Source organism: Pleurodeles waltl, chromosome 5 (genome assembly GCF_031143425.1).
Source record: "Pleurodeles waltl isolate 20211129_DDA chromosome 5, aPleWal1.hap1.20221129, whole genome shotgun sequence".
NCBI classification, from domain to species: Eukaryota; Metazoa; Chordata; class Amphibia; order Caudata; family Salamandridae; genus Pleurodeles; species Pleurodeles waltl.
This window is the reverse complement of record NC_090444.1, coordinates 1,668,979,324-1,669,002,891: the sequence shown is the minus strand read 5'-3', so window position 1 is coordinate 1,669,002,891 and position 23,568 is coordinate 1,668,979,324. Positions and strand designations below refer to the sequence as shown.

Below are 23,568 nucleotides of genomic sequence, written 5' to 3'. Positions count from 1 at the left end.
TTCTTGGAGAATAGGTCTACCACCACAAGAATGGTGGTCTGACTGCAGACTGTCAGAAGATCTGTAACAAAATCCATGCTGATTGTTTGCCTTGGATAGGGAGGCACTGCAAGCGGATTTAGAAGACCTACAAGTGGGGCATGTGAGGCCTTGCTGGTAGCATATATCGTACAGGAGTTTACAAACATTCGTATGTCATGTCCTAAGATTTCCCACCAAAAGCATCTAAGACATAATTCTCGGGTCTTTGCTATCCCGGCTGTCCAGCTAAGGCAGAAGAATGGTACCATATAAGGACTAGATCTCTGAACTCGGGCAGAATAGAAAGCTTCATATCATGATACAGAAGCACCTGTTTCTCAGAAAATTATGGATAGACAACCACAAGGAAATATCCACACTTTCTTTTTTTTTTTTTTTTTAAATCTTGGTAAGGAGTTCTTGATCTGTACAGCACCCAACCACCCTCTCCCTGGGAAACATGGGTATAGCCTCTGATGTGTCTTTGGTAGTTTCTGTAATACCTTCCTAACACGACCCTTGTGTTCCTTTGGATTTCTAGAGTATATCAGGATGTTGTCTATATAAACAATAACAAAGATATCAAGAAACTCCCTGAGGACTTCATTAATGAAAAACTGAACCGCCGCAGGGGAGTTGCACAGTCCAAACGGAATGACATGGTATTCATATAATCAGACTTTTGTATGGGAGGCTCTCTTCCATTCATCCCCTTTGCGGACTCGGGAAGATGATATGCTCTGCAAAGGTCCAATTTGGTAAAAACCATGGCAGGCCGTAGTTGGTCTAAAAGAACTGGTAGCAAAGGTAAAGGGTACTTATTCTTGATTGTCACCCTATTTAATGCCCTATAATTAATATACGGGCGGAGAGCCTCCTCCTTTTAGGGACAAAATAAAGAGGGGATGGCACAGGAGATGAGGAATGCCTAATGAACCCACAGGATAATATCTCATCTAGGTACTCCCTCAAGTGTTGGGTCTCCAGTTCAGAAAGGTAATAAATTCTACTACTTGGGAGAGCGGCCCCCGGTATTGGATCTACCCTACAGACAAAACTGTGGTGAGATGGTAACTCAGTGTCTTTTGTTTTGTCAAAGACCTCACCATATGGCAAATAGGGAGCAGGTATCCTTGGATTGTCATGAGAGACACAAGAAGCTCATATTAGTGGGGAATCCCACTCCACTGCTTATTGGTAGCAGTGTAATAAGCAGTGTTTGGAATCCATGCTACAGTACGTTTTAACCAATTGATCCTGAGGTTGTGTAATTGTAACCGAGGCATCCCCAGCATAGCCTCAAATGTAGGAGCATCAATCAGATCAAAACTTATGAGCTTGGAATGACCATTATGACAAAGGAACATAAGAGGTTCAGTCTGCATGGTGATCTGTCCTGAGGACACATGTAACCCGTCAATGTCCCATACCGGTTCAGGTTCTTTTTTGTAGAAACAATGAATACCATGGAATTGAGCCAACTTAGTAGCCATGAAATTACCAGTTGTCCCTGAATCTAACAACATGGACAGCACTGTTTGATTGGTATTGTTTATAATCATGGTAACAATGATGATAAAATATTGTGGTACCTTAGCCATGGGACCCGCAGGATTGCAAGGAATAACTCTTCTCCTGTTTAGAGGGGGACACCCATGGTTGACAAGAGCTACGGTTTTCTTAGGGGGTGTACTTTGGTTTAGCGGGTCAGTCAGACGCATAATGGCTTCCTTTGCCACAATACAAAGATCCTCCCTTGTCCTTATCTTCTTTGTAAATGCTCCTTGAATACCACCAATTTGCATAGGTTCTGATGCAAAACTGGATTTAGAATCTTCTCTCTTGTCTCTCTTGAACAAATACACCAGGGAAGCGTTAGTTTTACCTTGTTCTCCCCACGCTCTTTTAACCGATGGTCCATTTTAATCACTAAGTCATTAAAGTCCGCACAATCCTCAGGAGGATCAAGCACCTGTGACAATATGTCTTTTAATTTGTCCCAGAGACCTCTGTAGAACAGTGAAATTCTCTTCTTGGGAGGCCAGTGAGTCTCAGAAACCAACTAATTGAAATTGGTTATGTACTTACGTAAATCCTGTGTACCCTGTCTCAGGATTAAATGCTCGGTATCACTGGCCTGCATGAATGTGTGCTTGGCAACAGTCACCACATTCGTTCTTTGAAAGCAGCACAATTATACAGGATTGGATCATCATTCTCTACAGTAGACCACTTAGCAGCATTATCTGCTAAGTACAAGAACACAAAAGCTACTTTTGTAGCATCAACTGGAAATGCTGCAGGTTTACACATGAACTGAAAATGCATCGATATAGGTTCCCCAGGCTGTGTCCCAAACAAATTCTGGATAGGCTTCTTACAAAAAAAACAAAATACAAAGGGGGTGAGTATCAGTGCACTCTTACATGTGCCCCAGAAATTCACCATCCAACTAACTCAAATGAAACATCAGCAATATATGCGCACCCAAGTTATGAAATGCTTCACATCCAATATAGTACTCCCATTGAGCCATAGGAAATGGTTTAACACCAGCAGACTCTTATGTATCTATGGGAGCAGTTTCTCTAAACAGTTCCTATTAACAGCATAGGACAACAAGCCAGTTCTTTGGAGAAAAACAACCATTACTGTGAGGAGGGAGAAATTATACAAAAGTCTCATATTCCTGGGAGCAGGCAAAAAGGAGTAGGAAGGGAAAAACGAACAGGGCCTGCAGGAGAGAATCAACTCACTGTATGAAGTCCAAGGATGTGAGTAGTATCCCCAAAAACAATGATAGACTAAGGCACAGTGCACTGACCAGGAAGAGAAATAGGAAAGAAGGAGCAAGGGGAGAGCAAAAATGCTTTGCAGCCTAACGCTTCCACACATGTCAAAGGGGAGCTGCTAGTGTCCATGTAGCAGGGAACAGGCCACCATCGGGCCCCCAGGAAATGGTGTGTGGCAGTGAAGAGGGCATGAATCCAGGAGCAACAAAGCCGTCATCAGGGAATCCTTCTGTATTCCAGACACGGGGAAAAGATGTCAAGTGTATGGTTGATAGAGGGTACGCTAGAAATAGGTGCGCCTACTTCACCAGAGCGATCTACCTACAGTCAAGCAACAGCTAGACCGCTAATCGGTGCATAGTAGCTCTTCATCGCCGACTCTCGCCTCCACTCATTTGACAGCCACTCCTCCAGTCACTGTGTGGGCGCTCCAACCACAACTGCGACCAAGTCTCTTCCCGTGCGGCCACACGGAAATCCGGAACACTACCACACCGGCACACAAGTGATAAAAAAAAGAGCCAAAACAGTAGCTAGTCATCAGATAATTAAGGTATCTGGGGAGGGAACACACCATACAATCAGCGAGGGACGTGACACAATCAGTAAAGTTCTACTTTCATGCCAAATTTGGTGTATATCCTTTCAATCCAATCATTGTTTTTTGTTGTAGTCACAAGGTAGATGGGAGCTAAAATTAGAAAAACACTTTTGTTTACACACCCTTTATCCTTTCTTTCCCATTGCACAGAACTGCAAGAAAGTTGGCATACTAGACATATCTGACTAAACTTTTCATTTGGCAAATTTGGTGCAGATCTACCCACAGGAATCCGAGTTACAGACAAGTCAAAAAATAGATTTTCAATCGAAAGTGTGGCTGAACCATAACTGTGTACTAATTTAAAGATATGTGTGTGTGCATGTGTCCCAATTGAGGAGAGGGATCTGGAGGGTTTGCTGCCCATAAAAAAGGAACATTACCAAAAATAATATGATACAGTAAGATAAATGTGTGTGTATTAAACATGTCAGTTGCCACTGTGCCACAGTTTCAATAGGATGCACAGTTTTTGTTTTGTTAATAACTTTGGTGCTGTTTGATGAATCTTCACAAAACTTTCCCCAAAAAGTTTATCCACTCAGTTTCTTCTTGGAAAATTTCAGAATGATATGTCAAGCAAGGGGCCAAGAAAAACAGGGGTCTTCAAAACAGTGATTTCCCATAGGAAATTTGTGGAAGTGGTACAGAAAAAACGTCTGAATAAAATGACACCAAATTCGGCAAAATTTAGAACTTCACTCAGAAAGTATGCTTTTCATTATTTGGTGTAAATCGTTTTATCTGTTTTCAAGAAATTCAGAAATCCACATTTAAAGCAGGCTCCGGGTCATCCCGAAGGGGTGGAAAAGGTAGTGCTATCTGGATTGTTTGTGTCTAGAATGCTTTGATTGGCCACTTTAAAGGGAACTAGTAAATGATGATTGGCTGGCCACAACCTGACCAATATGATGTAGCAGCCATTACATGACCCAGGATATGGTCCCTGCATTCTGAAAATAAATGAAAAAAAATATAACGAGGCAAGGTGAGTACACCTATACCCCACAGGACATGTGGGGGTCCTAAAGGGAGCCCCGCATCTGATTGGCTGCCCACAACAAAGCACCCATTACAGGACTTGGGGCAATGGTTCCATTGAAATGCATTGTAGTAAATGACAGGTTTTGATATTCATAAAAAGGAGTACATATACATATAGGAGATAACAGATTTTAACCACAATCATGTGTTGGTGGTGCCATACTATTGTTATAAATTGTGGTGTTTTCTAAGTTGGTTTTATTCAGTGAAAAATACTAACCACCTACTGGGATTTGTTGAACCATGTTTAGAAAAAAATGACGATTCCTATGATTTTCTCATAGAAGGTATGGATGGTGTTCCAGATGCTAAAATGAGAGCTCATTTTCTATGAGGTCATAACATCTTCCTCAGCTGTGTGAGAGTAAAATCTGAGATTCTGGCTAAAGTGGCAGTAGCAAACTGTTAGTTGTTTCTCCAGTATTCTACTGTAGGGTCACACAGTGTAATAATGAACAATTGAAGTGCTAACATTCTGTATTCGTGACAAAACTGTGGCACACTTGAAGCCATCATGATGCAATCAAAGCTGTAAAACGTAAAGAATTAAAATTAAAAATGACCAAAATGAGGGGGCTTTTGTCACAGTAATTGTGGCCAGGACTCTAGAAATCTAAAATATCTTAATAATTAATTTCTGTAAAACATACTTACATGCAGAGTGAAAAGTACTTCAAGCACCAGCTGCAGTCTGTCAGTTAAATCCCTGGTAATCTTAACAACACAAACATATTTACTGGGTAGTTATAGTTAGGTCTGTGTTGCCACAGGAATTAAAATCTATGGGTTTTTCAGGGTTAAATGGGTGGTGCTCCCAGCATACCTACAATGAAAAACTTGACAGGATTGCTGTAACAATCTAGATTATCTTACAGTTCTCCTTGATATTCAGTACCTGCAGGATTTTGCTGTTTAATTCAATGATTTATTTTTACTCCGTCCTCCTTAGTCTCAGTTTGTTGTCACAATCCAGTGATTTGGGCAAAGTGTTGTCTATCCCAAAGTATCTGAGAAGTTCACTCTTATGGTCATGCTTGCTGTTATAATGCATGTGACATGGTAATAAATGTAATTCCACCTAATGGCCCTCAGATGTTCTCATATAATTTTCTTCATGGGGTGTTTGAAACTGTGAACAAACTTTTGCAAGCAAAGACTAACACATACACCACGAAATGTGAGTTACATTATATATCTATTTAACAATCTGCCTGGGTCTTGCATCTGTTACACTTATGAAACTCAAGGACAGTGGGTTTACTCTCAACTGGGGTAGTGGCAGTCATATTCTTCATCAGTTTGTCTTTTCTGATTTTTTACAGGAGGATACTGTCATATTTTAAATATGCCTGTGCAAAAGGTTTGCTCACATTTTACTGCTTTTTTTTTAGTTATTGTTTTTGTATGGAACTGGAACAGAATTATAATATTGGCTAGAACAATCGTCGTTATGAAGTTTTACCTTAGCACATACTCCTATATTCCACAAAATTTCAGAATTTAGGAATATCCATCCAGATCTCAGAGTAGTCCAGAAACATTTCCCCAATGGTAGCTCCTTAGTAGCACCACATGGCACCAGACAGCTTCAGCCGTGACCCCATCCACCAGATATGACTACACAGGAGAGTGTAAAGGGTGCCAACCAACACACTGGCATCAGTTCTTGTTTTTCTGCATCTAAATTGACCCTCTCTGTAGCTCTCTCTCTCTCTCTGGGTGCATCACTATCAACATTTCCTCAGCTTTTAACAGCACTCAATCAATCAATCAATCAGGGATTTGTAAAGCGCACTACTCACCCGTGAGGGTCTCTAGGCGCTGAGGAGGGGAGGGGCTAGCAGGTTAGGGGGGCGGGAGGTGCTGCTACTGCCCAAACAGCCAGGTCTTGAGAAGTTTCCTGAAGGTAAGGAGGTCTTTCATCTGGTGCAGGTGGGTGGGAAGAGTGTTCCACGTTTTGACAGTGAGGTGCGAAAATGATCTACCACTAGTTGTAGTTCTGCGGACGCGCGGGACGGTTGCGAGGTCGGCGGAGCGGAGATGCCGGGTCGGGGTGTAGAAGGAGAGTCATCTGTTGAGGTATTCTGGTCTGGTGTTGTGCAGTGCTTTGTGAGTGTGGGTGAGGAGTTTGAAGGTGATTCTCTTGTTGACTGGGAGCCAGTGCAGGTTTTTCAGGTGGTCTATGATATGGCAGTGGCGGGGATGTCCAGGATGAGGTGTGTGGAGGTGTTCTGCATGCGTTGCAGCCTCTTCTGGAGTTTGGCCGTGGTTCCTGCGTAGAGGGCATTGCCGTAGTCCAGTTTGCTGCTTACGAGGGTTTGGGTGACTGTTCTTCTGGTTTCGGTGGGTATCCATTTGTAGATCTTTCGGAGCATGCAGAGGGTGTTGAAGCAGGAGGAGGCGATGGCATTAACTTGTTGGGTCATGGAAAGTGAGGGGTCCAGGATGAATCCTAGGTTGCGTGCGTGGTCGGTGGGAGTCAGAGCGGTGCCGAGAGTGGCAGACCACCAGGAGTCATCCCATGCAGATGGGTTGGAGCCGAAGATGAGGACTTCTGTCTTGTCGGAATTGAGTTTGAGGCAGCTGCTCTTCATCCATTCGGCGATGGCCTTCATTCCTTCGTGGAGGTAGGTCTTGGCGGAGTCCTTGGTGAGGGAGAGGATCAGCTGGGTGTCATTGGCGTATGTGATGATGTTAAGGTTGTGGGATTGGGCGCTGTTAGCGAGCGGGGCCATGTAGACGTTGAAGAGGGTCGGGCTGAGGGATGAACCCTGGGGTACACCGCAGATGATTTTGGTGGCCTCCAAGCGGAATGGGGAGAGACGGACTCTCTGGGTTCTGCCGGTGAGAAATGAGGTGACCCAGTCCAGGGCACTGTCGCGTATTCCAGCATTGCTGAGGCATGAGCGTAGGGTATGGTGGCAGACGGTGTCGAACGCGGCTAGAGGTCCAGGAGGATGAGGGCCATGGTTTCGCTGCTGCCAGTATGGCTCTGATGTCGTCGGTGGCGGCGATGAGGGCGGTTTTGGTTCTGTGTTTGCTGCGGAATCCGGATTGGAAAGGGTCCAGGGTGTGGTTCTCCTCTAGGATGCAGGTTAGTTGTCTGTTGACGGCCTTCTCAATGACTTTTGCAAGGAAGGGGAGCAGGGAGATAGGCTGGAAGCACTAGGTCATATGTACTTGTAAAGCTTTTTGGCTTTAGACCCTATCATAAGTGCTGCAAGCGGATGTCTCTATCTGATCCACATGACATCTGCATATTGTGTCTTGGCTCTGACTATGAATCCATGGCATTTGACTTCTTTTCCCTAACGCACCAGAAGGCCACCATTGAGCGAAATACTAAAATATTGGCTTAAACTCACAAGGACATTCCAAAGTGAATCCCTCTTTCTACAGGTAAGTCTTGCAACAGGGAATGATCTCACAAGACTTTGACCTACAAAAAACACAAACAGCTTGCGAGACAGAAGAAATCCTTTTCATTTTTAAGGAAACGGTCCTATTCCTAAGAGCACTTAGAGTCTCTACGTTATTCCCTAAATCTGGTCTCACCCACATCTCCTGAGCTGATTCCAAAGCTGCAGGAGATTCAGTTGAATTTCCCTACTCCATCTTGACATCAAAAATGTCAATGGCCAGAGGACCTCACTAAAAGGGGGCATACCTTCCCTCTCTGGCACTTCGACTGATGGCGTTTCTTCTTTAACCACTGCGGTGCACAAAGCTGCAGAAACTCTAGATCTGATTTTTCACTAGGAGGAACAAAAATCTAACATTTGGATGGAAATCATGTAACCTACCTTTTCTGCTGCCAAGCCTCTTTTTCCATTTAATGAGGTGTTACTGGAATATGTTTTGCCTAATTAGAATCAGCCCTTTTTAACCCAGCAGTCTGCAGACAAATTGCCATATGCCCCTGCACAAGGTTACCCACATTCCTAGCCCTCACATCCATCATCAAAGATCCTGGTGCTTCAAGCTCAATCCTCAAATGTGAACCCCAGTGCCTTCCCTAGACAGAGAGTCTAAATGACTGGATGCCATGGAGGGAAGGTTTTTACTTTAGGCAGTTTCACTTTTTGTGCAGTGAATACCACATGCCTTCTAGGCCGCTATATCCATGCCTTGTAGGAATTAGCAGACTGGCAGTTGTAAGCCTACAGGGACACATGAATAACCAATTTTCTGATTAGGCCAACAATGCGTTGAATGTCTTGCAACAGATTCTGAAGTGCAGCTTGGAATCTGGGGATATCATGACCAGGTCCATGGACACAGCTGTTGGACTGTGCTGCCATCCCTAGATGCACTCAACTCTTCTTTCAGGAGATGTCTAAGCCACTTTGATGGACATCCCCTTCAGTAGCAAGTTGCCTTTTGGGGAGAAGGCCAACTCCACCCAAGAACACTTCAAGAGTACCAAAGGTAAATCTTAAATGCTGGATCTGACCTCACAAGCGAGGCAGTTCCATCAGCAGTGCAGAAAATCTCAGGGCTGTTCCACAGTTTAGACAAACTTCTCAACTGGTCCAGACACCTCAGCAAATGTGCTGCTCCTTTTGTGTCAAGTGTGGGTGTAGGGGCCAGGAGAGGGAGTAGCAGTTCCTGCCCCTCATCCTCTACTAGTTTTGGTGTGTCAAAACCTTTTTGATTCCATTCCTAATACAACCATATTCTGTTAGGGGTGAGGGGTCTCCCAATTTTCCATCATTGGGAATTTAATCACAACAGAGCGCCAGGCCATCCAGTTGATCTGCAAAGGCTGCACCTTGCCTTTCCTGTCCCTCTCTTTGGACGGTCGTCCTTCTGCCAGGACGTGCTCCCCTTCACATGCTTCAATTCTGGAGGCAGATGTATTCACCCTGCTGAACCAAGTAGACCCTAGAGGTTGTGCTGCAGGAAGAAAACAGCACAGGATTCTACTCCTACTAATTTGTGGTCCTCAAATACATATTAGACTTATCATAGAAATCTGCCTGTTCATTCAGCAAGACAAGTTTAAAAAGCTGACTCTTACCCATATACCAGTCCTATGTCTGCATGACCTCCTGGTCTCGTGTATGTTGCTGGTTCTGAACGGTAGATGGTGGATGAGAGTCCTCCAGTAGAGCCTGTGATGGCAGTGGTTCTATCACCAAGATAGCTTCTTGGCTCAATCACAGATGTTCCAGTTGGTCCATCTGGGCTTATACTGGTGGATGCACCTCTCCAATGTTGAGGCAAGACATCCTCTCACCTCTTCACAATCACGGGCCACTCTGGGCAACAACAACTCCTCGCTGGGAAACCCATCTGCCCAATGTATGGTGCTGGGCATTTGTCAGTGTCCGAGTACTATCTGCACTCAAATGTGCTGGAGCTGTAAATGGTTGTTAGACCTGGCAGCTCTTGGCATGGTTTTCGTGTACTTTTTGCTTCTGACCTTCTGTTGTTAGATCCTGTGCTATAATCTGTTTGCTGGTTTTGCTACTCTGGGCATTCTACCACTCCTAACCATTGCTAAAGTGCAAGTGCTGTCTATCTAAATTATATTGGTGATTTGTTTTCCATGATTGACACATTTCATTTAGTGGTAAGTCCCTAGAATAGTGCCCCATGTGTGCCCAGGGCCAGTGAATCGAATGCTTCTAGTGAGCCTGCAGCACTGATTGTGCCACCCACATGAGTAGCCCTGTAAACATGTCTCAGACCTGCCACTGCAATGTCTGTGTGTGCAGTTTTGTACTGACAATTCCTGGCAAATTACCCTACTTGTTAGGCCTGAACCCTCCCTTTTACTACATGTAGGTAGGCCCATTCTAGCCCCATGGGCAGAGTACATTGTATTTAAAAGGAAGAACACGTACTGGTGTGTTCTACATGTCCCAACAGTGAAATACTGCTACATTTGTTTTTAACTATTGAAAGGCCTATCTCTCGCATAGGTTAACAAGGGATTGCTTAGAAATACCTTCTAAGTGTAAGTTCCCATTCAGAGCAGATAGAGATGATGGTCTCCGAACTCACAATTTAAAAATACAGCTTTTGGTAAAGTTGTTTTTTAGATTGTAACTTTGAAAATAAATGCCACTTCTAGAAAGTGGGCATTTTCTTGCTTAACCATTCTGTGCTTCTGTCTGGCTGCTGAAAACACACCTGGGTCAGACTGATAGTTGGGCTGTTTGTGAATTCACTCTAGACAGTGACATGTAGCTGAAGTGTGTCCTGCATATCCTGATGAGTCTTCCTGGGCTGGAGTGGGAGGGAGGAGCTGACACCTGCACTTGAAAGGGCTGTGCCTGCCCTCACACAATACATTTTCCAACCCCCTACAGTGTGTCTGGGGCAGGGCAAGGAAGAGGCAGGCTCTTGTGCACTACAAAGACTTCCCTTTGACGTTTGCCTACTTCAAAGGTAGAAATTAGTATATGTATTTGACTGCTGACCCCGCAACTTTAGAACACTTCTGGATCCAGAGGAACCTTTGCCAGGGAGAAGAGCTGGATACTTGCGGAGGACCTGCCACTCTGCCCGTTGCTTTGCTCTGCTGGACTGCTGCTGCCGCTTCTGGTCTAGGAGTGACAAGACTGGACATTGCTGTGTATCCTGCTTGTGAAGATTCTCCAAGGGCTAGGACTGAGCTTGCCTCCAGTTAAGAAGTCTCAGGGACATCAAAGACTTCACTTGCCAGCACCTGGGGACTCCTGCTGAGGACCCTGACTTGCCAAGTGGTGTGATTCCAGTTCCTGGGCCCTTGGGAGTGAAAGCTGGCTTGAAACCAAGAAAAACCAGGCACACAGACTCCATACGACTCCAGAACCGGCGCCACTGCGTGACTCCGCTCCACTGCCTACAATCTGAAATTGTGGTTCCCGCTGCAGTGCGACGACCCCGACCAAAGCCGCAGGCCCGACGCCGCAGCGACCTAGATGAAGTATTGCGACATTGTGAGTACCGAGTGGCCTGTCACCGACGTCCGTGACACCCAACTCCACTGTAGCGAATGTAGCCCCGTAGCATGACCGCCCATCTCGTCTTGACCCGCCGGATTCATCAACCCTCCCAGATTGTACGGAACCAACGCCTCACCCTGATGCCGCATCACCTCCCCTGTTCTGCAGGAAGAAGCTGACAGCACACCGGATCCAACAACGCCTCACCTTCCCGACTCCATGCACCAGCTTGTTTTCCTCATTACCAAAGGTACTGTACCTGGGGGGTCCGTGCGCATCCGTGACTGTAGCCGCCCTCTCCGCGAGTGGCGTCGGACTGTTAGGAACAACTACATCACTGACGTTGTGATAGAGCCAATTGGAGCTGTTGTATGTCTAAGTATTTTTTTATTGGGATTTAACCTTTTAAAACTAATTTCTCTGCTTCTGTATGTTGGACTTTTGTCTGATTTAGATAAATATTGGCTATTTTTCTAAACTGGTGTGGAGTCCTTTTGTGGTGTTTTCACTATGTTACTGTATGTGTTTGTACAAATACTTAAACATGTTACCTCTGAGATAAGCCTGACCTGCAGGGGTTATCCAAGCTGTGTATCTCCCTTACCCTCACTAGAGTGAGGATCCCTACTTGGACGTGGTGTAAACTGACTGCCAACCAGAGCCCCATTTCTAAAAAATGGTCTAGCTTGCCTTTAAGCCATTTCTCCTTTTCATTTCAAGGTGCTCCAATCAGAATATTTCAAACAGCGCCACCACCATTTTGTATATCAAATTTCAGGGTGGTGTAGGATTATGGGATTGCCTGTGGCTGTGTGCCCATCCGCAGGGAATTAAACCACTAGTGGCCCATCTGTTCCCTCAATTTGAGCATGAATGCTCTCAGTCAGTGCTTTCTGGAGGACCATGAGTGAGACCTAGAGAGCAAAGTGACTGAAGTGATATTATTCAGATTGGACTGACTATCCATGCATCCTTTAACACGGTCCAGAACCGAATTTGTCCTCAGTTCAGTGGCTAATATTTCCCTCTGAATGTTTTATCTGATCTCAGAGTCTGCTATAAACATTTCCACTAACTCCATAACTCCAAATGCTGTGGAGGAGGCACAGCTGATTCTCTTTGCCCCAGATTCGGGAAGGAGGACATTGTGCAATGTTCTGTTGCCCCTCAGCCTTCAGCCACCACATCCTCTTCCATGCACGACGGACCTGCTCTCACAGCAGGATGGTAAGGTCCTCCAGCCCAGACCCCAAAGTCCATTTCCCCTTTGATTAAATTACAGACATTATTTTGACTTCCATAACAAAACATTACGAAATCCATTTGTGAGTCTCTGGTACATATTTGTGCAACAGTGTGGGTCATAAGTCTTAGTCCCCTTTAAATCACACCTTTCTCATGTCCTGCACTTTGCACTTTCTCTTGTACAGCACGAGGTGCCAGGGGCTGCACTTAAGGGGTACTTGGCTGTCTTATCCACTGATCAGTGGTGATAGTTTAGGTTTCCATTAGAGGCACATTTTCTGAAAGGTTTACATCTTTCCTCTCACTGTTTATTGTTCCACTGTGGGTTTTCGACTCTCTTAAAGGCGTATCTTTTTGAGAAAATGTGCAATTGGCTAGGTAGACTTCTTACTTTAAAGACAATGTTGTTAGTAGCAAAAGCTTCAACTGGTCGGGTCAGATAACTTCAAGGCCTCTCAGTTTGTCCATCTTTTACAATTTTCTTCCCATACAAATTGATGCTCCTCACCTGCCCAACCTTCTTGCTTAGGGTGATTTCAGCCCTTCTTATGACCTAGTCTGCTCACTTTCCATCCCCCTTCCCTCTTCCTCATCCCCCCAACGAGGAGAAGCAGCTTCATAGGCTGCACTGCGGGCATGCGATCTACTACACTAACCACACTCTGCAGGGCCCAGTGGATGACTAGCTCTTTGTGGGCTTTGCCAGAACCAGTGGAGACAAAGCTGCCACTAAATGCTCAGTTTTACTTTGAGCATCAAGATATGCTATGCCTAGGCCAAGAAGGACTCTCTGGAGGGAATTTGTGCCAGAGGCTTTCCGGTGACTGATATCTGGCAGTCTGCCAAGTGGTAATCACTGCATATGTGTGACAAACATTACTGCCTCAGAACCAAAGCACACAGTGAGCATGATGGATACATTAGCAGGGTAGGTCTGCATGACTGCATGGCAGCAAGACTTCCTTGCATAATCAGCACTACTCCAGAGGACTTCGGGGCATATTCTTAAGGTGAGGAAGATGTATTCATCAAAACACAATACTTACTTTCAGGTGCAATATTTTGGTGACCACATAATTCTCCTCCAGATGTCTCATTACACTGTTTTGATGAGTCAGTGCCACATATGAGTAGATCCCAAGAAATGCAGGCGTATTATGTGCTGTATTGTTGCTGCTGTTGATGCGCTCTCGGTTCCTCTTGACATACCTCGCTGGAGACAGAAAATGTATTAGGAGCAGACATCGGCACTCTAGTTGCTGCCTTCGGTGCCTTATATCCTCCGACGTCATCCTGTTCGGCAGATAGGTTTGCGTCAGGAGCCACATGGCGCCCTGGCTCCACTGAAGAGCTAGTTGTGAGGAAATGTTTGCCAGGCCGGCCTGATGTCTGGATATATTTTCTTAAATTGAGGAATCTGCAGAAGGATTTATGTATCAACCAGAAATATTGTTACTGAAGGTAGGTAACTGTATAATTTGTAGTCTAAAGGGGTTTAATGCATGGCAATGAAAGTGTTCATATCCCTGAAGAGGGAAATATGTACACATTGCGTTACATTTACCCAAAAATGTGTAGCCTGTATTTAAGAACTCAGCACTGTTCCAGTCTTTGCACACAGGGGCATGTTGCGGTAAATGTAATTCAGGGAGGAAAATGTGCCATTAAGAACATCTTCATTTATTCTGTCCCTAATGGAAATGCATCATAAAATGTTCTGTAAATGGGTCGGAAGTGATATTTAACTATTACCACTGCTTTTGAGTTTTTTTGCACCCTGTTTAGGAAAAAAGCCTCAAAGAGTCACGGTTCTTTTTGTTTTTCTAAAAGCTAACAGTTACCTCTCGTATCTTTTTTAATTTTTAGAGTTGAAGAGGATTTTGAGAAACGTCTGAAGATGGGTTCAAAAACCAGTGGTAAAACGAAGCCGGAGCTGCCCGCTAAGCCAGCCCTGCCAAAGAAACCCACTATTGCTGCTAAGAACGTGCCAAGCTCAGGTGCACCCGCAAAGCAGCAGGATCGGAACATAGAAGTGATGGATCAAATAGACATTCTGAAGTACATTCAGGACAATGAATCTGACGATAAGGATTCTCTGAGTCTTTTTTGAAGGGCGACTCTATCCCTGCAATCTAAAGAGCCAATCAAATCCAAGGGTGCCCTGCTTTGAGGTGTTAAATGGGTCAAGTCGCCTTTCTAGATCTAATGCATGGTCCTCAGAAGAACACTTTCTTCCGGACTGAACAAGGCACATTCCTTTCAAAGTCTATTTCATCAGCTAGTTTTGGTTTATAGATATTCATGATGCCTCAATTTAACTTGCCATTTGCAAATGAGTAGCATCTATTTTTCTTTAATAGTGTCAGATTTCTAGAGGAAAAATAATTGCTGATATTTACATATAGCTTGTTTAGAAGCTTTATCCGTATAACACTTTCACCCTAAATTATACCTGCTACAGAAAATGAAACCTTTCCAATAAGCAGTCAAGTAAGTACCTTAAACAAACTCGTCCCAGTAGACCTCCATCAGGAGTTGTAGTTGCAAGGGTCAGGTCAAAGTTAAAAATTACCACTGAGAAAACGTAAAACAAAAATGCAGCTTTTTAAAACAAATCCTTCTCAATATAGTGATCTTCCGTTACGGGATTCTTTTGTCCTGGGGTGTACTCTGAAAATCCATCTAGCAGCCAGTTTACTTCCCACAATGCAATGCGGCCACAAATAGGACTCCCAAAGGATATAACGTAGTGCACTACCAGAGCCAGTATATCAAGGATAACAACTGCTTAGACACAGTATATTTTACATATTACCAGTGCTAGGTAGTGCATGTAAGACCCACCAGTGAGATCACAAAGGTAAGGTATTTTATTTTAGTTGACCTTTTGTGGTTCTACACATATTTTTTCACTTCACGCCAAATATACCTGTGCCTTAGATCCAGTGGAAAAGGTGATGTGCCAGGGTTTATATTATAATTAAACTAAGTGTACTTACATTGTAGTGGGTATGTCGATTACCCAAGATATTAGGTTTTTTTTTGCAATCTTACCATCTTGTCAATAAATTGCATATAATTCTACCTCTCCAGTGCAAAGTTTATTATTTTAATTATGGAATGTGGATTAATAGAAATGTATAGACTGTAGTTGTTCTCATTTACGTTCCTCGAAAAGGCTCCCATTACTCTGCTTCATGTCATGAAATAAATAAATAATGTCACCACAAAATAAAATTCCCAGGCACGCAGCCAGACCCCACTGCCTCTACATCATGAATCTAAATGCACAAATTACCCCCCAGAAAAACTGAAATTAAAGTATTTGTCCCCATATTAACAAATGTATTAATGCCTCCAACGAGGACAGCTATGTTGGGGCCAAACTCTCGTAATTATTGTACATGTAGCAGGTAACTTCTTCTGATGGATACGTCTAATTGCAGGCTTTTCACCTCTTCAGTATTCCCAGGCACCAGCCTGGACCCAGAAATGTCTACAGTAGCCCCTGTACTCAGACAGGTGGCGTCGCCATCCTCTGGATGGTATAACACAGAGCTGCACTAAGGGCCCACCCATGTGTGCTGACATCTGTCTCTCTTTTCCATGCCTTTGTCATTGGGTGCAGATCTGAAACTTGGCTCCTGATTTCAGCTCTTGCCACAACTTATTTAACTCTTTTTTTTTACAACATGAAACAGACTACTCAAAGCAGTATCGGTCACAGATCCACATATTTCTCTCCCTTCAGTGTCTCAATCCCATGCATGACTAGAGTTCCTGTGACAAATGCTCCCTGACGCATCTAAGGGCCATCAGGGAGGGATTTGCCATGCTAGAAGTTCCAGGATCAGTCATGGTCTTGTACCTTTCTTCATTGTCAGTTAAGTCAAGACGAGGGCGAAAGACAAGTAGAAGCGTAAGCTGAAGACATCCAAGCAGGGTTTGACCCCGACTTTGCTATAGAGATTCCTCCTGCTTTCTCTGACCCAGACCCAATTCCAGCCCCTGAGCCAATGCACCTCAAGTTTCCCAGACCACCTTCAACGCTTCAGCAAATTAAGGCTTTCAGGGGCCTTACTTCAGGAGTTAAAGGCAGTTTTTATGCCCTCTGGTGGTCCTTTGGACCTCAAGGATTCGTTAGGTATTTCAGTCAGAATCTCGCCTGCAGGTCCCTCCCGATTGTCATCTGAACCTGTTCAACCTCTCTGTGGCCCAGCACCAGCCCCACAGAGCACCTTGATCTCTCTGCTGCAGGTCCCACCATTCATCCATGGTTCAGTGCCAGTTAGGCACCAGCGTCACCGTTCCAGATTAAAAACTGTTTCTGACATCAGATCCAGATTGGAGTTCTGCTCGCTGCATGATCTTGGCCCATGACATGCTGTGAGATGACTTCCCCTTTGCCCTGCGTTAGCACCCATATTATCAGTTTGGAGCCTTTGTTTAGCTTCAACTCCAATGCCTTCCAGTACCCCGTGATGAGGCTGACAAGAGCTGCACCAGTGTTTCCCCCACATTATACTAAAGATGGCCTCCACACTTGTCCTGAAATTGATGTTAACTCTGCTTAAGGCCCTGTTGCTTTCCAGTGAAGCCCTTACTAACTGCCATTCTGCAGCATGGTCTAAACCTTGTTCTGGTCTTCTTGGGAGCAGCCTAATTGTGCCTAGTCCTTAGTCCGCTCCTGTTACCCCCACCTTCTTGACTCAGCATGCAACTTCTGAAAGCACTATGGTACTGGCTTCCCGTAGCAGAGTTAACCAAAATGCCTTTCACTTTGCTCTTCTGGATAGGGAAATCAACTGATACTTTTTGCAAATGTGTGCTTTCATCTGCCAGTTTTGCAAAGAGATCCTTGAATACAATGTGCCTTATAGGCTGCTTTACTCACACACTTTGGGCCATGGCGAGTGAGATTTTGCCTGGCCTACAGAGGATTCCAAAAATTAATTCATACATATAGGCCCTCATTACGACAGCCAGGGTCGCGGTGGCAGTCGGACAGCCGCCAATGTGACCATCAGGCTGCCATGCTACCGCGGCAGTCAGACTGCCAGCACCGCCAGTTTTCCCCCACAGGAGGGTCTGGCATTACCCATGCACTTGGCATGGGCAGTGCAGGCGCCCCCCTGGCCAGCCCTGTCACAAAGTTCACTGCTTTGCAGTGAGCTGGTGCACCCTATGCACTACAGCACTGCCACCAGCTCTGTTACGAGCCTGCGACAATGCTGTAGGCCATTTCCCACTGGGCCAGTGGGCAGAAACTCTGTTTCCACCCGCTGACCAAGCGGGAAACTCATAATGGGGCAGATGGCGCAGTGGTAGCAACCTACCCGTTGGGACTTCGGCGGACCAACTTTTACGTTCACCAAAGTCACAACGACCCCCTTGGTGTTGGATGGCCAGGATGTGGCCAAGTTTATGTGTTGAGTTGGCCCGAACACCAGACATTGTCACTTGTGAAATGGGTATCTGCAAGTTTATTCATTGCCCCACTAGGTTCCATGCCACTGACTTTTCCAGTGGTGTTAATTGATGATTCAATGGAATCAAGCTGTTTTGGGGCTGCTTTATGCGTCCTATCTGTTCCGCTAATAGTCCTGGAAATTGTGGGTGTACTCACAAGGTCTTGGTAATTGCCAAGAGCAGCCTTCACAACTGCCCAGCCTTTTCGTAGCTCATAAGGACAGGGTGGTGGCACACTCTGTAGTCCTAAGAAAGCCTAGCATTCCTCTTCTACCTTATTGCCTGCAGCAACTGCCTGCAGCAGCTTCCCCTGCAATGGTCATTTCGGGCTAATGTGGAGCAATGTCTATTTTTCTGCTCAGTTTGGTGCGATTAGTTCAGACCAGTAGGTCCTTCAGATTGTTTGTGAGTTACAAGCTCTCTTTTTTGTCCTCATTGCCCCACATTCCTCCAATTGTTTCCCAGACATGCCACCATCATATCCAAGAAATTTCAGCCTCCACTTGCCCAAGGGTGTGAGTGAGTTGGTATCCAAGGTAGAAAGGAGTACATGTTGTCACTGCTAATATATCCTGATTCCCAAGAAGGACTGGGGGTTGAGGCCGATCTTAAACCTCAGACTTCAGAAACTTTCCTGGGAAAGAACAATTTCAGTATACTGACACTGGTCGAGGTTCTGTCAGCCTTGGAAACTGTAGACTGAATGGTGTCATTAGACTTGCAGTAGACGTGCTGTCATGTGCTGATACTGAAGTCGCAAAGGCATTGCTCTTGTTCCTGAAGGAGCATTCTCAATTCATCATGCTGCATTTTGGCCTTACCTTGGTCCCTCAGGTGTTCACAAAAGTGAGATTGGTGGTGTTAGAAATTGGGTTTTTGGTTGGCAGTCAGGTTGCCCTCTGTCCAAGCAAGAACCCTCACTCTAGTCAGGGTAAGTCACACACAATCCAAAATCAGCCTGTGCTCACCCTCCGGTAGTTTGGCACGAGCAGTCAGGCTTAACTTAGAAGGCAATGTGTAAAGCATTTGTGCAATAAATCATACAACACCATAGCATAACACCACAAAAATACACCACACAGTATTTAGAAAAATATATAATATTTATCTGGGTATCTTCAGGTCAAAACGATCAAAGTTGCAATACGAATTTGTAAAGTTATCACTGAGAAGTGATAGAAAGTGTCTTAAGTCTTTAGAAAGTAAACAAAGTCTCTTTCAAACACAAAGTACCTGGTTTCTGGTGGACAATCTCCTCAGAGGGCCACAGGAGAAGAGGTGCGTGGAAAACTGGTGTGTGCGTCGATTTCTCCTCAGCACACACGGACTTGCGTCGTTATTTTCCACGCGGGGAGTCGGGCGTCGTTTTCCGGCACGCGGACAGTCTCTTACTGGTTTGCAGGGAGTACCAGATGTCCCGGGTCTGTACGTGGATTTTCCTGCTTGTTTTCCGGCTGCGCGTCGTTCTGCGGGCTGCGTGTCGAAGTTTCGATCTCATGGCAGGCGTCGCGTCGATTTCTCCTGCGGAGTCGGGCGGCGTTGTCCTTGCGAGGCCGTGCGTCAAAGTTTTGATCTCACGGCAGGCGTCGCGTCGATTTCTCCTGGAAAGTCGGGCGGCGTTGTCCTTGCGAGGCCGTGCGTCAAAGTTTCGATCTCACGGCAGGCGTCGCGTCGATTTCTCCTGCGGAGTCGGGTGGCGTTGTCCTTGCGAGGCCGTGCGTCAAAGTTTTGATCTCACGGCAGGCGTCGCGTCGATTTCTCCCGGGAAGTCGGGCGGCGTTGTCCTTGCGAGGCCGTGCGTCAAAGTTTCGGTCATCCCGAAGACGTCGCGTTGATCAGCGTCGGTATGCGGCGTTTTTCTTGCCGCGGAACAAGCTGTGCGTCGAAAAGTTCGGCGCACACGGCGTCCAAGAGGAAGAGAGAAGTCTTTTTGATCCTGAGACTCCAGGGAACAGGAGGCAAGCTCTATCCAAGACCTTGGAGAGCACTTTTACAGCCAGACAAGAGTTCAGCAAGGCAGCAGGCCAACAGCAAGGCAGCAGTCCTTTGTAGAAAAGCAGACAGGTGAGTCCTTTGAGCAGCCAGGCAGTTCTTCTTGGCAGGATGTAGTTTCTGGTTCAGGTTTCTTCTCCAGCCAGTGTCTGATGAGGTAGGGCAGAGGCCCTGTTTTATACTAAGTTGTGCCTTTGAAGTGGGGGTGACTTCAAAGAGTCTCTAAGAAATGCACCAAGCCCCCTTTCAGCTCAATCCTGTCTGCCAGAGTCCCAGTAGGGGGTGTGGCAGTCCTTTGTGTGAGGGCAGGCCCTCCACCCTCCCAGCCCCGGAAGACCCATTCAAAATGCAGATGTATGCAAGTGAGGCTGAGTACCCTGTGTTTGGGGTGTGTCTGAGTGAATGCACAAGGAGCTGTCAACTAAACCTAGCCAGACGTGGATTGAAGGGCACAAGATTTTCGTGCAAAGAAATGCTCACTTTCTAAAAGTGGCATTTCTAGAATAGTAATATTAAATCCGACTTCACCATTCAGCAGGATTTTATATTACCATTCTGGCCATACTAAATATGACCTTCCTGCTCCTCTCAGATCAGCAGCTGCCACTTCAACAATGTATGAGAGCAGCCCCAATGTTAGCCTATGAATGGAGCAGGCCTCACAGTAGTGTAAAAACGAATTTAGGAGTTTTACACTACCAGGACATATAACCACACAAGTACATGTCCTGCTTTTACCCACACAGCACCCTGCTCTAGGGGTTACCTAGGGCACACATTAGGGGTGACTTATGTATAGAAAAAGGGGAGTTCTAGGCTTGGCAAATACCTTTAAATGCCAAGTCGAAGTGGCAGTGAAACTGCACACACAGGCCTTGCAATGGCAGGCCTGAGACAAGGTTAAGGGGCTACTGAGGTGGGTGGCACAACCAGTGCTGTAGGCCCACTAGTAGCATTTAATCTACCTGCCCTAGGCACATGTAGTGCACTCTACCAGGGACTTACAAGTAAATTAAATAGTCAATCATGGATAAACCAATCAGTAGTACAATTTACACAGAGAGCATATGCACTTTAGCACTGGTTAGCAGTGGTAAAGTGCCCAGAGGTCAAAAGCCAACAACAACAGGTCAGAAAAAATAGGAGGAAGGAGGCAAAAAGTTTGGGGATGTCCCTGTCAAAAAGCCAGGTCCAACATGACCCCCTACCAGCCTAAAGCCAGGGGAGAACAATCACTATCCTGATGTACTTCCCTGTTTGAGGCGACAGAACAAGGACCCAGGCCCACAACAGCAGGGGCATGCTCCAGTTCTTCGCCTTCCTGACTCCAATTGGATCACTCTGTCCATACTCTCAGGGCCCACTAAACCAACCCATGGGGAACCTTTCTCCTTACCTGCGGATCCAATCTGTGCAGCACCTAACCTTACTTTGCTCACAGATGTATCCCAGGAGCAGGATAGTACCACCATGACCAACACAGTGGTGTTGCCCACTCTACCCCCGGGGTGTGACACTTGTCCCCTCCCCAGGGATAACTCTGTCCACCCGGACAGCAAGCCACAGTGATTACTGACAGCTGCCAGGGATGAGAGCCAGGCCCCAGGCCTCTCAAAGCTCTCCAACCACTGTGGCTGTGGAGAGTGGGGGGCGGTAGCCCCAGGTGCTGGGCACCCTTTAACCACTCTCCCTTCCACCAGGTCAGGGATGACAGCCTGAACCTGGTCCTCCCCTCTGGGGCTCTGTACCCTCCCTCCTGGAGCGGTACCCCCAGAGTCCAACATGGTCAGGGTGCTTACAGAAGTCGCCCTGTACCATTCCTCCACCAGTGCAGGGCTGTTAACCTGCAACTGGCCCTCCAACCTGGGGCCTGTACCTTCAGGTTGGACTAGGGCCCGGGGTGAGGCTTCCCTCCCCCTGCCCTCCCTTCTGGGGTCCAGCACCCTCCAACTAGGAGTGGCCTCCTCAGAAGACAACATGGTAGGGGCACTGTTATCAGTAGCCCCTCCCTCCAGGTCCGGGGGGGACACCCTGAACCTGGTCTTCCAGCCCAGGGTCTGTACCCTCAGACTGGATCACTGCCTGGCAAACCAGGACTTCTGGGGGGCACCCCTACCCCCCACCAGGTCAGAGTTTAACCTCTGCACCTGACCATTCAACTCAGAGTCACCACCCTGAAGTTGAACAATTGCCTGGCACGCCAGGACTTCCTGGAGGGCACACTGACCCTCCACCAGGTCAAAGTTTAACCTCTGGACCTGGTTCTCCAACCTAGGGTCACCACCCTGAGGTTGGGCAACTGCCTGGCACGCCAGGGCTTTCTGGGGGGCACACCTACCCCCCACCAGGTCAGAGTTTAACCTCTGAACCCAGTTATCCAACCCATAGTCAGCACCCTGAGGTTGGACAACTGCCTGGTACACCAGGACTTCCAGGGAGGCACACCTACCTCCCACCAGGTCAGAGTTTAACCTCGGAGCCTGGTGCCCCAACCCAGGGTCACCAACCTGAGGTTGGGCAATTGCCTGGCACGCCAGGACTTTCTGGGGGGCACACCTACCCCCCACCAGGTCAGAGTTTAACCTCTGAACCTGGTCATCCAACCCAGAGTCAACACCCTGAGGTTGGACAATTGCCTGGCACAGCAGGACTTCTTGGGAGGCACACCTACCTCCCACCAGGTCAGAGTTTAACCTCTGAACCTGGGTATCCAACCCAGAGTCACTACCCTGAGGTTGGCCAACTGCCTGGCACACCAGGACTTTCTGGGAGGCACGCCTACCTCCCACCAGGTCAGAGGTTAACCTCTGAACCTGGTTCTCCAACCCAGGGTCACCACCCTTAGGTTGAACAATTGCCTGGCACGCCAGGACTTTCTGGGGGGCACACCTACCCCCCACCAGGTCAGAGTTTAACCTCTGAACCCGGTTATCCAACCCAGAGTCAGCACTCTGAGGTTGGACCACTGCCTGGTACACCAGGACTTTCTGGGGGGCACACCTACCCCCCAACAGGTCAGAGTTTATCCCCTGAACCTGGTTAGCCAATCCAGAGTCACCACCCTGAAGTTGAACCATTGCCTGGCAGGCCAGGACTTCCAGGGAGGCACACCTACCTCCCACCAGGTTAGAGTTTAACCTCTGAGCCTGGTTCCCCAACCCAGGGTCACCACCCTGAGGTTGGGCAATTGCCTGGCACGCCAGAACTTTCTGGGGGGCACACCTACCCCCCACCAGGTCAGAGTTTAACCTCTGAACCTGGTCATCCAACCCAGAGTCAACACCCTGAGGTTGGACAATTGCCTGGCATAGCAGGACTTCTTGGGAGGCACATCTACCTCCCACCAGGTCAGAGTTTAACCTCTGTACCTGGGTATCCAACCTAGAGTCACCACCCTGAGGTTGAATCTTTGCCTGGCATGCCAGGACTTCCTGGGGGGCACTCTCACCCCCCACAAGGGACATACCGT

At 46.7% G+C, this 23,568-nt stretch overlaps 1 protein-coding gene across 2 annotated transcripts in view; it reads left to right on the top strand.

Annotated features, from left to right (window-relative positions):
* HS1BP3 (HCLS1 binding protein 3) overlaps positions 1-15,722 on the top strand; it is a 273,807-nt gene extending 258,085 nt beyond the window's left edge. For both annotated transcript variants that reach the window (XM_069235999.1, XM_069236000.1), the window contains exon 7: positions 14,505-15,722. In XM_069235999.1, coding sequence (XP_069092100.1) covers positions 14,505-14,748 — 244 coding nt within the window. In that variant the 3' untranslated portion in view covers positions 14,749-15,722. The remainder of the gene's footprint in view (positions 1-14,504) is intronic.
* The last annotated feature ends 7,846 nt before the right edge of the window (positions 15,723-23,568 follow it).